Genomic DNA, 14,895 nt, shown 5'->3' on the forward strand with positions numbered 1-14,895 from the left:
TAATGCATCCTAATATTTTACAACACCCTCAATTTACCTCAGAGGTTCTGCTCTAGCTCCCTTGACCTTGTGATCAATCACCACCCTCCTCAATGTTAAGCCTAACAAAAATTTGCAGAGTAATTTGTAACTAAGACCACTCAATAACTAAGGGCCTCATTATGAGGTTAGCAGCCCCACCACGGGACCACCAAACTCACAGAGAGGACACCGCCGCCATAGCGGTTGTGTTTTCCCCAAGTGTATTACATTTTTCCTGCCGGTCTGACCGGCGGGAACAATGTTAGGATATTGGCCTCGGCTGCCTTAAGGTAGCTGAGGCCAATATCCTAACTCTTCAGCACCCTTGGAATGTGCACTGTCTGCAAAGCACACTGTGCGCATTCTGACGGTGCTGTGCAGTGACACCACGAGTGCCCCCTGCACTTCCTTTCCACCGGCCTTTTCATGGGGGGCTTCCTGCCATTGAAAAAGCTGGTAAAAAGAGGGGTTGCAATCAGCCAAGTAGCTCTGAATTCAACGCCGCCATGGCTAGTTGCAAGCCCAACTGCCGTCATGCCGTCGGGAACCATGATCCTGCTGGTGACTGGTACTTTGGCAGTCCAACTGCCAAAGTCTTAATTTAGTGGTTGGACCACCAAAGCTGTCACGGTCAGAAGACCACCAGGTTTGAGGGCCTCATCACCACCAAACTAGTAATGAGGCCCTAAGTTCTAAATCAGTGAAAAGTTTAAGGGTTTTATTAGAAAAATCTCAAATCAGGCAATATAGAGAAAACACAGAACATGCCATGAAGGCTCATATTCAGATTGCAGAGTACATTTTTAGAAATTATAATTATTCCAAATGCTGATAAGCAACATAATTCACAAGTTGAACGAACAGCATCCCTGGAGAAAAAGGAAAAGCTCTAAATAAATTATTTGTCTTGTAAGGAAAAGGAAAAGCCTCTGGCTTGCCTCTAAAACCAAAAGTTTTTATACGCATTTTCTGAAAAGGTAATAAGAAAAACTGCAAAGTCAGCATGGCATTATTAGTGAAAACGCATATTAAGCAAATCGGAAGTAAGAGCATCACACGAAAGTATAACATTAACCCATATCTAAGGAAAGGAAAAATTCCTGCAGCTTCTACAGCAACAGCGTAATCCGGAGATGTACAACACAATATGAGACGCTTGTCAAACAAAGACCCATATTCTAGTGCATGCTAGCAGGTCCACAAGGGAACTTCTTGCAGGCATATCCTTGAAACTGTAACATCCAGTACATGAAGAAAGTTTAATTCACAATATATACTCTGCAAGGAAAATAACCAGTTAATTCACAGTATCCTGTGTTCTGGGAAACGTGTGGAGAGAGGGGGACATTGATTTGGATGGGTAATGAGCAGGAGCGCCATGAAAAGAACACCAAAACCGCATTATTTAAACACTACGAAGTCTCAGCATAATGATGGACAACTAAACCGCATCAATAAACACACTTCTAAACACCTAATTAAATCATTTTAGTGCAACATTAATGATTCATCAATCACGAATAGAAGCATGATATAAAATCATTTTCATTCAAAAGCTATTTGTCACCCAAAATTGCAAATTTAGAAAAAACTACGACACAAATCCTCCTGCAAATGACACACAAATCCTCCTGCAAATGCAGTTGAAACATTCAAGACAATTGCTCAATCAGCCCACCATGAAAAGTTGTCAAATAAAAGTAAGAGACCTTGGTTTGGTTAGGAGGTAGTGCAGAATGGAAACATACTTTATGATTCCGCATCTCGAGATCATTGGGGTTAGCCCGCTTTAGTGCCGGAAGGTAACAAGAACAAACTGTAATGAAAATATTGTTTCGAGCCCTACTGGCTGTTCGTTTGCCTTTCACAAACGGAAATTTTCAATTGGGCGGGGATAGAAGGTTATACTCAATTTGTTTGCGCAGATCATGTTGGCTGTCAATTTTTGTATTCATTCATGATTATGCCAGTCAGAGAGGTGAGTGGGGCACTGAAGGACAATGCCTCGTCAGATAAACAAACCAAAATGACATAAACAAGTTTAAAAAAAGAAATGAACATTTGAGACTCTTTGTCTGTGTTTAGTTGAACATTCTCGGCAAATTGACGATTTTCCAGAGATCTGGTAGATGGGCACCGTCCTTGGCGAGTGCTGAGTCTCAGAAGGACCAGTGACAGTGACACTCTCCGTCCTCCTCATCGCCCCCCTACTCACGTCCTCCTTTGGTGATGTCCTTCCTCCCTCTCCTATTGGTTCCGATAGATACATGCCGACCCCAGCTTCGGACTCTTGATTGGTGGCATGCGCTGTCAGTTACAGTCTGTTCAGCCTTTCAGTGTTTCTCTGAAGCAGATGCTCAGTAGCTGCATAGCGTCGGTCACTAAGTAACGGGGGATATTTTATTTTTAATGAGCTTCGCGGACACGTCTTCTGCACAATGGTAAGGAGCGGGGCAGCGCGATGTATGTCAGTGTGGTCTTAGACGGATATACTGTGTTTAGAAGCGGTTGCATTATGTATTGTTATTCCAATGACATCTACAGTGGTACGATATATAGCTGGAGTCCGAGATACGCTGCCATCCTTACACCACCGGTTGGGCAAGCGCAGCAAAGAGTGCTGAATAAATAGCGCCGTTTATACCTCTGTGAGCGTAACCTTATTACAAAAAAAATGTCTGAATCCGGAAAGTGTGGGGGCTCGCCTTGCGAGCAGGGGTGTCAGGAAGCAATATTTTAAAAGGAAAAGGTGCAGGAAAACATGTTCCATTCCCCTATCTGGACCCCGCTGCGATGTGACAGCTACTCGTTGGATGCAGACAGTGACACCTTGCCACTCCGGCAGGCAGGTGTTTACTGTACAGTCTTATTATTTTAACCGGAAACAGTCGTAAAATATCAGATTGCATTGTGTTTTTATAATGTCGCTGTCGTGTATTATTTCGCATGAGCTAAGCCTTCTGTCTCCATTTTTTCTCTGTGTTGTGCACAGTATGGATTCGTGAATCACGCCTTGGAGCTGTTGGTGTTGAGAAATTATGGCCCTGAGGTGTGGGAAGACATCAAGTAAGTTCACTCGCTGGTGATGAGTATGAATGCCTTTCTAGTTTAACAGTGGGTCGTGAGTGAGAAGATGGTAACGTCTATTTGGACACCTCATATTTACCTCCCCCTCCCCCCACAAACACACACACACATACACACACACACCCTCTATCAAATAAATTGGAAACAACAAGGGCATTTTATTCTGTTAGGAAGCAAGCAACCAGGGTTTTCAACTGCACCGTGAGCAGAAACATTGCAGCCTGAGTACACATACACAAACTATTGCTACACGACATCACAAGTCTGACAAAACAATTGTCAGTCTAAACGTAATTGTGCCCTATTGCAACACATGCAAAGTTTTACCCGTGCTATTAAAGTTCAGTACGTGCGAAGCGCTGCAATGTTTGGCAATGGAGAAATATGGTTTTACAAGATTGCATTGAACTCGGAATGTAACGTTAATGTAAACACTCGGACTGAGTGCTAAAAGTGAACATCACGGCCTGCCAGGGTGTTCCATTTTTTTAAATATTAATGTGTACACTAGGACGACGTGAGCATTGTTAGATTTTTTTCTAGGGGAAATGCTTCGTACATTACGCGACGAAGGCGCTTACACGGTTTATAAAACACTAGCACAATTTGAATCCTCCGAATCAGCCGCATATGCCATGTAGAAAAGTTTTATTGACAGGAACATGTATTAAAAGAAAATACTATTTAATATTTAATCATGGGACTAGTCATTCCTTAGCTTTCATTTTTAAACACTTCAAATTAATTTTTTTTTCCCCAAACCTGGAATTGTTGAAGGGTTTAATTCGAAGGCAATATGTGGGACGAATGTGAGCTAAAACCTACACACTCTCTTGAGAAGATGCAAGGGCGATGGCAAGTCAGTATGGTGGCAGCTGTTTATGTGTTATGTGTCTGTCTGTCTGTCGTTATGTGTGTCTGTGAGTTTCGTTGTCTGTGAATGCGTCTATTTGTTTTATGTGTTAGTTTGCGTGAAGCGTATGTGGGCGAAATGACCATTTAATGGGTCCATGCGTTCACAAATGCATCGTTACGGGGTAAAGCATGAATTGTATCGGATTTTAAAGTTCAAGGTTTGGCATTCCATATTTGTTTTCGATTCCAGAAAATTGCGGCGGAGGCTTGAGGCTTGGCAGCATTCTGCACTTTTGCTATTCAATGAAACACCCAAGAAGTCACTTAGTCAAAGGCGCACAGGCGGTGACTTAGAATGTAAACACTGCCATGCCCCATCGGTTGCACAGGATCACTGAGGACGAAGCAGAGCAGAAGTACACCGCCATCTGCTGGCCAATGCCCTGTTCGTCCAGGCATCCATAAAGCCACATTTTCCAAATCATTTAACAGTGGATGGACACTTGACCGTAATGGGAAAGTTTTAAAATTTCAGCGTCCTGACTGTCGCTGGTAAGAGACACGGTAACGTCATCATTAATGGACGTGGCCTGGGCTAAGTGAAGTGATCAACTTAGTTGTCCAAAATGCGGCATTGCTGTTTCACCTTAAATACCCATAACGAACCACACATTCAGGAGGGAGACTCACGCTTATTAAAGCCAAAAATGACTTTATTTTGGTTGTTTTCCACCGGAAATTGCCTGCGCTTCAACAGAAGTAAATGTGGGGAAAGACCTTCTCGTGAATTTTTTTAAACTCCCACTTTTCTCTCCTCAAATGTTGCCATGTATGTACACAATAGGAACATTTTTGTAAACTTTCCAATACAGTGTGCAGATTTCATACAATTAGCTGTGTTAGTACATCAGACCTTATTAAGTAAACTTACAAGGGAGACGTGAATAGGCCATGGACCTTTTGACTCCCTTTGAGGTTTTCCCACCACATATCCCATACCAATACAGATCAATAGTATCAACAATCAATAACATCAGTAATCAACAGGAGTCAGTAATTTCCACTCACCATGACCTTGCAGCCATGAATAACCAAACCTTTATGTAAAAGTTAAATGTTTATTTCCCTATATTAACAATGCTAATATCACGTAGCTCAACCTCAAAATCAAGTGATAAACATACAGAAACACTATTGGCTGTCCAAAGCGGTGAAAAAATCACAATCTCATCAAAGCTTGGGCTAATACACATTCTAAAGTTACAGTACAAACTAATAGCAAGAATAACTGAGCAATCAATATTACATACATTTAGATTCAGGAAAGAAAAGACATCAGCTGGTATTATATGTAGCGAACTTCATCAGTGAGAACCCTAACATCCGATTAGAATAGCATGTTTGGGTTTCATGCAAAAAATTTAGTCAACACAAATTTGGAAAAACATCTATCTATGGCTCTATCAAAATAGTGGTTGGTACCTAGAAACAAAAGAAAATAGACATAGCATTCAGTAATGTCAGTGTATACCTGTCCTCAATAAGTTTCAGCAAGCTGTGACAGTCTGCGTCATCAGGACATCAGTTCGTTCAGCTAGACATCAGGATTCAGCTTTCAAGTTCAGAAAAAGCAAAGTATCTCTAAGCAGTTCAAAAGAATATAACTAAACTCTCAAGACAGTTAAGAAGAATATCGCAGAATGGCCTCTCAGGACCGTTAGGAAGAAAATAACTAATGGCCTCTCTCCTCCCGGTGCAGTCTGGCTAAATTAGATTTCCTAAAATTACTTCCTGCATCCTAATTGGTCAGGGGATAGCATGTTCACACTTTGTCAATTAAACTAAAACTTCAAATCTATAATTCTACTAGTACATGGTTCACATGTCGACGATTGGCTCTTCTCCAGCTCTCGTTATTCGCCTCGTCAGGTATCAATATTGTTGCAGCTTATACTCCAGTCAGTGGGTCCATTGTCTTCTCATGGGAAGGTCAGTCTTACACACATTTACATTAAACATTGTTATACTGGCAAGTACAGCATCTTCTAGCAGGCAGTTTCTCAGGAGAAAGAACTTCATCCACGAGCACATGGACAGTACTGTGGAAAATCACAATTTAATTCTCTAGACAGCCCTTTTATTAAGCGCCTAAGAAATGTAGCTTGACATGAGGCCAAGACCTTGCTAAGTTAAGGCCTACGAATAATAAAGCTAATACATAATGCATGACCCTTAATATGACAAATTACCACATTAATCAAACATAAGCTCAACATTTCATATTAATAAGCCATTAATAAGCACACTTCATGAAGATTGGTGGCCACTGTGGTAGGCACACCTTCAAATGCGTGCATTTTTTTTTAAAAAGTTAATACAATTTCTAAGCAAATCCAACACTCAAAATACAAGAATTTTCGTTAGTAAAACTCATTAATAGTTCAGCGTTAGCAGTCCCTCCTCTGATGACTAAATATGTCATCACACTAAATCTTCCCACACAAAGTTTTGCATCAGCTGAAATTTTGTAATCTCTACCCCTTCAAATGTTTATTCCCTCTTCAAATTGCTTCTAAAAAAATTTCTCTTTAATTTCTTCCCTCCTCTTTTTCGTTTTCTTCAATTTGATCCTTTTTCACAATTTACATATTCCCCATGCTCCAATTATGCAAATCACGACTATTAATATCCCTTGTAATATGTTCAATAATATCCCTTTCCCAATGTTGCTGAGCCAATTTCCCACTGAAGCAAATCCTTTGCCAACTTTCTCCCAAACACCTGGTTCTTTCAAATCTTTCAAATCAGCATTCTCATTAGTGAGATTAGTAAGTAAGCTTCTAGTTTCTTTACTATTATCAGGAATAAATGAACAGCAATGCTTCAAATTAAGCATTTTGCAAACTCCACCATCATTTGCTAAAAGAATGTCTAACGCATGGTGGTTATGAAGAGTCATAGCTCTTTCCGCGGCCAATTCTGTATCTATCAGGATCATGACTCCTGGAAAATTTGTCAGCATGTTATCCACAATAGTAGACAACTTCTGAATCTTTATAGAATTCAGAACAACTCCTACTGAAGGAATCATTGCTCTAAATCTATCTCCCAGTATACTAGAAGGAGGCTCTCTCTTTTCTCTAATGTGATGTAATTCAGTCAATTTCGTAAATCTCTTTAAGTCACCCAGTTGGAAAATCTTTGGGAAAACTATCCCCAAGTAACATGTGCTATACCATCCTCTTGGAAGACGGTAAGAAGCAGTAGGTCCACAAATGTAATATATACCAGGAATCGCTGAATCCTGTCCATTCAACATAAATGTCCCTTTACTCTGAAACGAAAACACATGTCTACATTCACTCGTTCCCACAAACAAAGTGTCAGTACTATATTTAGGCCTATATACACAAAGCTTTCCTACATGTTGCGCATCTAAAGGTAATTTCCCTTGTGTTTTTTTGCACTATAAGCACAATCATTTCTAAAACCCCTTTTCTCTAAATCCTTTTCTAACTTCTCCTTCAATGCCTTTCTCCTGTCATCTTTGTGATCTAAGAAGCTCTTTTCTAAAGGTGTAAGCAAGTATGTCAGATTGTTTCTGTGCGCATAAGCTGTGCCAAAAGTTAATGTAGGCCCGAAAAAAACCTTACTAATACTATGTCATTGTCCTTAGCTACTTTACACAGAAACCTAATTATGGGGACAAATGAAAACACCATGTCGTGATTGGAATAGAAATACTGAATGTACTCCTGATTATAGAATCTTGTTAGTAACATACTACAATGTATCCCATAAGTAAGAGGCAAACTATGATAGCTAACTCCTTCTTTGACTAAGGAATCTGTGTACACACATATTCTTTGCAACCATCGTCTCAACATACTCACTCAATAAGCGATAGAAGACATTATAAGAAAGTTCCCCTTGGATGTTATCTACGTGCAGATTCTTTTCATCTAACCTAAACTTCTCTGTTGCTTTTAATGCAGTAGTTGTCTCTGAAGCTGAAGTATGGTTGACTTTACTCTTGTCAAGAACAGTCATGCCTACAATCAATATCACACACATCATCACACATACAGTTGCCAAACCATCACCCATGTATTTGCTGCACCTGTTCTTCCTAACCTGCTGGCTAATGTTACTCATGATCTGTAAGGAATCAGAAAGCAGAAGAGAAAAATTTAGAAACTATGCAGCAAAAATCAAAAACAAAAATCTTCTTTCAGCAGCTCTCAGACTCACTTCGAGGACCCTTAGTCTCAAAAATCAGTAAGCTTGTCAAAATCCATTTAGCAGTTTGTCAAATCAGGTTGTCCAAGTCATTTCCAGTTACTTTCAACAGTATCTTTTCTCTTTGCACTTTTTCTCAATTTGTCTCAACAGTTCAGTTTGTTAGCTTCTTTCAAGTGCCAAAACATTGACCTGTAATGTCTCAATCAAAACATAAGTGTAAGAAATGGGGTCTTTGGTTGGCAGTCAGGTTACCCCCTGTCCAAGCAAGGATCCGCACTCTAGTCAGGGTAAGTCACACACAATCCAAATTATCCTGTGCCCAGCCTCTGGTAGCTTGGCACTGAGCAGTCAGGCTTAACTTAGAAGGCAATGTGTAAAGTATTTGTGCAATAAATCAGACAATAACACACGATAGCACCACAAAAATACACCACACAGTGTTTAGAAAAATATATAATATTTATCTGGGTATTTTGTAGGTCAAAACGATAAGAGATGCAATAAGAAATTGAAGAGATATCACTGAAAAGTGATATGAAGTGTCTTAAGTCTTTAAAAAGCAAACAAAGGGGGTCATTCCGACCCCGGCGGTCAAGGACCGCCGGGGCCGGGGATGCGGGAGCACCGCCAACAGGCTGGCGGTGCTCCTCAGGACATTCTGACCGCGGCGGTTCAGCCGCGGTCAGAACAGGAAAACCGGCGGTCTCCTGCCGGTTTTCCGCTGTCCTGCAGAATCCTCCAAGGCGGCGCAGCTTGCTGCGCCGCCATGGGGATTCTGACACCCCATACCGCCATCCAAGCTGCGCCGCCATGGGGATTCTGACACCCCATACCGCCATCCTGTTCCTGGCGGGTCGCCCGCCAGGAACAGGATGGCAGTATGGGGTGTTGTGGGGCCCCTGCGGGCCCCTGCAGTGCCCATGCCAATGGCATGGGCACTGCAGGGGCCCCCGTAAGAGGGCCCCACTTTGTATTTCAGTGTCTGCTTTGCAGACACTGTAATACGCGACGGGTGCCACTGCACCCGTCGCACATACCCACTCCGCCGGCTCCATTCGGAGCCGGCTTCCTCGTGGGGAGGGGTTTCCCGCTGGGCTGGCGGGCGGCCTTCTGGCGGTCGCCCGCCAGCCCAGCGGGAAAGCCAGAATGGCCTCCGCGGTCTTTCGACCGCGGAGCGGCCATATGGCGGCTCCCTGCAGGCGGGCAGCGACCGCCGCCCGCGGGGGTCAGAATGACCCCCAAAGTCTCTTTCAAGCACAAAGTACCTGGTTTGGAGTGGAAAATCTCCGCAGAGGGCCGCAGAGGAGGAGATGCGTGGAAAAATGGTGTGTGCGTCGGTTTTGCCCCTTCACACACGGACTTGCGTCGTTATTTTCCACACAGGGAGATGTGCGTCGTTCTACGGGAAGAAAAATGGTGTGTGTGTCGGTTTCGCCCCTTCACACACGGACTAGCGTCGTTATTCTTCACTCGGGGAAGACGTGCGTCGTTTTCCGGCACGCGGACCATCTCCTTCTGTGGGTCGCGGGATTACCAGATGTCCCAGGGTCTGTGCGTGGAATCCTAGGCTTGTTATCCGGCTGCGCGTCGTTCCGGTGGGCTGTGCGTGGAATTTTCTTCCTCACGGCAGGCGTCGCGTCGATTTCCTCTCTGGAAGTCGGTCGGCGTTGTCCAGGCGGGCTGTGCTTCGAAGTTCCGGTCACACCGCAGGCATCGTGTTGAGCGGCGTCTTTCCGGATCGGCGTGCAGTGAATTTTTCACCACGGAGCAAGCCGTGCGTCGACTTTTTTGGCGCACAAGGAGTCCAGTTGAAAAAGAGAAGTCTTTTTGGTCCTGAGACTTCAGGGAACAGGAGGCAAGCTCTATCCAAGCTCTTGGAGAGCACTTTTGCAGCAAGACAAGAGTTCAGCAAGGCAGCAGGCCAACAGCAAGGCAGCAGTCCTTTGTAGAAAGCAGTCAGGTGAGTCCTTTGAGCAGCCAGGCAGTTCTTCTTGGCAGGATGCAGGTTCTGGTTCGTGTTTCTTCTCCAGCAAGTGTCTGAGGTGGTTGGGCAGAGGCCCTGTTTTATACCCAAATGTGCCTTTGAAGTGGGGGAGACTTCAAAGAGTGGCTTAGAAGTGCACCAGGTCCCCTTTCAGTTCAATCCTGTCTGCCAGGGTCCCAGTAGGGGGTGTGGCAGTCCTTTGTGTCAGAGCAGGACCTCCACCCTCCCAGCCCAGGAAGACCCATTCAAAATGCAGATGTATGTAAGTGAGGCTGAGTACCCTGTGTTTGGGGTGTGTCTGAGTGAATGCACAAGGAGCTGTCAACTAAACCCAGCAAGACTTGGATTGTAAGGCACAGAAAGATTTAAGTGCAAAGAAATGCTCACTTTCTAAATGTGGCATTTCTAGAATAGTAATATTAAATCCAACTTCACCAGTCAGCAGGACTTTGTATTACCATTCTGGCCATACTAAATATGACCTTCCTGCTCCTTTCAGATCAGCAGCTACCACTTCAATAATGTATGAGGGCAGCCCCAATGTTAGCCTATGAAGGGAGCAGGCCTCACAGTAGTGTAAAAACGAATTTAGGAGTTTTACACTACCAGGACATGTAAACTACACAGGTACATGTCCTGCCTTTTACCCACACAGCACCCTGCTCTAGGGGTTACCTAGGGCACACATTAGAGGTGACTTATATGTAGAAAAAGGGGAGTTTTAGGCTTGGCAAGTACTTTTAAATGCCAAGTCGAATTGGCAGTGTAACTGCACACACAGGCCTTGCAATGGCAGGCCTGGGACAAGGTAAAGGGGCTACTTGAGTGGGTGGCACAACCAGTACTGCAGGCCCACTAGTAGCATTTAATCTACAGGCCCTAGGCACATACCGTGCACATTACTAGGGACTTATAAGTAGATTAAATAGTCCAATTGGGTATGATCCAAAGTTACTATGTTTAAAGGGAGAGAGCATATGCACTTTAGCACTGGTTAGCAGTGGTAAAGTGTGCAGAGTCTAAAAGCCAGCAAAAACAGAGTCCAAAAAGTGGAGGGAGGCAGGCAAAAAGTTAGGGGTGACCACCCTAAGGCATGTCAGGTCTAACAATAAGGACAACAATTCTCTTTGCCATTCACTCGTAGTTGCACACGCCCATTCAGGACCTGCTTACCTTCGACTTGCAATTCTCTTTCTTTTTAACTTTTGTTCTCCATTCAATTCTCCTTCACTTAGATCATCTCTTCTTGTTGTATCCACTTCTTCCTCTATTGTTGTCTCAACAACTGCTTCCTTTCTCATTGCCTGTGACTCCGGGCACTTATCTCCTTTCAGTGGACCCTTGGTCAATGCTCTTTTCAGTGTTGAACTTGAAACTTCTTCTTGCTCTGCAGGATATTCTCTTATAGGACCTGCAACCGAGATGGAGGAGTCAGATCACATTGGATTTGATCCTCCTCAACTCCTTCCTCCTCGGAGTCTGGCGTATGCTCTGTTTGTCTCTCAAAATCCCTCCTCTGACTTGAAACCCCTCCTCTGACTGGGCTCTCCTGCTGCCTCGTTTGAGATAGGCTCTCTGTCACCCTCCTGGAGGTCTTCTCCTTCGTCTCTCACAGGAGTGACTGAACTGCCTCAATGTGCTCAGATGCGGTCTCAGTTCCTCTTTCTTCTCCTTCCAGCTCTGAGGCTTGTCTGGTCATTGTTGGTACTCTCAACAACTCCTCTTCATCGTCCAAAGGACATTCCACTTTTCTTGTGTGGCTTGCGTGGATCCAGTTTGGAACTTCAGCGCACTTCACAGCTGTGGTAGTGGTCAGAAACACCTGGAACGGGCATTTCCACCGAGGCTCCAAACACATCTTCCTTACGTGTTTCCAGACCACAAGCCAGTCACCGGCTCTCAGGTTGTGTCCTGGGTCATGGATCGGTGGCAGTGTGGTGGCTTGCACCTGCTGAGAGAAAGAGCGAACCACATCAGCCAGACCTTTGCAGTAGTCCAACACCATATCATCTGCAATGCTCACAAGCGCATTTGCAGGAACCGCTGGCAACCTCATTGCTCTGCCCATGAGGATTTAGTGCGGTGACAATCCTGTCTTTCTGTCGGTGTGTTTCTCATTGTCCTCAGAACTAATGGTAGTGCATCAGGCCATTTAAGATTTCTGTCGCACACATCTTTGCCATTCTTGACTTCAAGGTATCATTCATCTGTTCCACTAGTCCTGATGCTACAGGGCGGTAACTACAATGCAACTCCTGCTCAATGTTCAATGCTGCACACAGTAATTTAATTACTTCATTGTTGAAGTGACTTCCCCTATCTGATTCTAAAGAGATCGGATACCCAACACGTGGCATCAGTTCCATAAACAGTAATTTTGCTACTGTAAGGCTGTCATTTCTTCGTGCAGACTACGCTTCAATCCAATGACTAAAGATGCAGACAATCATCAACACATATCTCAAACCTCCACACACAGGCATCTCAATAAAATCCATTTGAAATCTGCTGAATTTATCTCCTGCTCTTTTAATGTGGCTCAAATTAACCACTGTCCCTTTTCCCACGTTCATTTGCTGACAAATGGCACAACGATGGGAAACTGCTTCATCAGCTTGTCTAACACTCGGATTCAACCAACTATGTTTGAACAGGTGAATCATGGCATCCCTCCCAACATGTGCCTGACCATGATAATACCTAGTAATTTGAGACAACAGACTGTTTGGCAAAACCAATTGACCCTCTTTTGAAACCCACAATTCATCCTGTCACTGTACACATTTAATTTTGCTCCATGAACGTTTTTCCTCCCTGTCAACATTATTCTGCAATGCTTCCAATTCTTCCAATGTATCTATTACATGCAATGTAAAACTAGGACATGTTTCATTTTCTTCAGGTAACAATTCCCACTTATCTTTGAACGATATGCAGTTCAACACGCAAAACCTTGGGACTTGATCTGCCTATCCATTTCCCATTGACACAAAATCTTGCGATTTCAGATGTGCACTGCATTTCACCATGACAATCTTTTTAGGCATTTAAATAGCTTGCAACAATTCTTTAATTCTCTCACTATTTCTCAGTGGTGAACCAGAAGAGGTCATGAAACCTCTCTGTGACCACAACTGGCCAAAGTCATGGACTATTCCAAATCCATACTGGCTATCCATATAGATGGTAACTTTTAACTGAGCAGAAATATGGCATGCTCTAGTAAGGGCTACCAGTTCCGCTACTTGTGCAGAATATACTCCTCGAAGCCAAGACGCTTCCAGTATACCAGTAATTGTGCACATGGCATATCCTGCTCTCAGTACTCCTGTATTGTCTCTTAGAACCATCAAAAAAATTTATTTTGTAATTTTCTTTCAATCGGGTGTCTCTAATATCAGGTCTCGGTTTTGAGCACAGATTAGTTACTTCAAGACAATGATGCTCAATGTCCCCCAACTTTTCAATTTCAACATTTTCATCTGGAAGCAAAGTTGTTAGGTTCAGCACTGTACTTCTTTTCAATGACATATTTGGTGATCCTAGAATACTTGTTTCATAATGCATCAATCTAGCACCTGTCAGATATTGGGTCTTTGTGCAGGTAAGTAAAACTTCAACTGAATGAGGGACCATTACTGTTAGGGGGTGTCCCATCACGATGTCTTCACACTGAACAAGGCTCTGTACAACTACTGCAACTACGCTCAAAACAGCTTGGTAAAGCTGCTGCAACTGGGTCCAAAGTAGCTGAAAAATATGCTAGTGGGCGGTTTACACCTCCATGGACCTGAGTGAAGACAGACAAAGAACATGAACAAAGCTCATGACAAAACAACGTGAAGGATTTTGTGTAGCTAGGCATACCCAAAGCCAGAGCTTTGCACAGACTCTCTCTCAATTCAGAAAACACTTTCATGGAAGCCTGGTCTAACACTAGGGGATCAGTAATCTGCTTGTGGGTCAGCCTCTGCAATGGCTTGGAAATGACTGAAAAAATTGGGAAATCATTGGCGACAATAGCCTACCATCCCTAGGAACATCCTGACATCTCTCTAAGTGGTCAAGGGACTCATCTGCAATATGGCTGTGACCCTTTCTTTAGATATTTTCCTTTTTGTCTTCTCAATCTGGTGACCCAAGTACTTCACTTCTTTCTGACAGTACTGCAATTTAAGTGGGGACACTTTGGGCCATATTTATACTTTTTGACGCACAACTGCGCCAACGCAGTTGTGCATCAAAAATGTTAACGCCGGCTAATGCCATTCCAAAGCGCCATGCGGGCGCCTTATTTATGGAATGACGTTAGCCGGCGGAGCTGACTGGTGTGCGTAAAAAAAAATGACCCACACCAGACAGCGCCGGCGTAGGGGAAAATGGAGCTTGGGCGTCAAAAAATGGGGCAAGTCGGTCTGAGGCCAAAAATCTGCCTCAACCCGATTAGCGCCATTTTTTTTTACTCCCACCCTCCATTGACATGACTCCTGTCTTAGCAAAGACAGGAGTCATGCCCCCTTGCCCAATGGCCATGCCCAGGGGACTTCTGTCCCCTGGGCATGGTCATTGGGCATAGTGGCATGTAGGGGGGCACAAATCAGGCCCCCCTATGCCACAATAAAATTTTTACAAAAATTACTTACCTGAACTTACCTTAAATTCCCTGGGATGGGTCCCTCCATCCTTGGGCGTCCTCCTGGGGTGGG

The 14,895-nt window shown here is 43.7% G+C and overlaps 1 protein-coding gene across 1 annotated transcript in view; it reads left to right on the forward strand.

Moving 5' to 3' along the window:
* Positions 1–2,349: 2,349 nt before the first annotated feature.
* GUCY1B1 (guanylate cyclase 1 soluble subunit beta 1) overlaps positions 2,350–14,895 on the forward strand; it is a 392,747-nt gene continuing 380,201 nt past the window's right edge. The window contains exons 1-2 of the mRNA XM_069243115.1: positions 2,350–2,462; positions 3,014–3,087. Of these exons, the coding sequence (XP_069099216.1) occupies positions 2,460–2,462; positions 3,014–3,087 (77 nt within the window). The 5' untranslated portion in view covers positions 2,350–2,459. The remainder of the gene's footprint in view (positions 2,463–3,013; positions 3,088–14,895) is intronic.

This window comes from Pleurodeles waltl, chromosome 1_2 (assembly GCF_031143425.1).
Source record: "Pleurodeles waltl isolate 20211129_DDA chromosome 1_2, aPleWal1.hap1.20221129, whole genome shotgun sequence".
NCBI lineage: Eukaryota > Metazoa > Chordata > Amphibia > Caudata > Salamandridae > Pleurodeles > Pleurodeles waltl.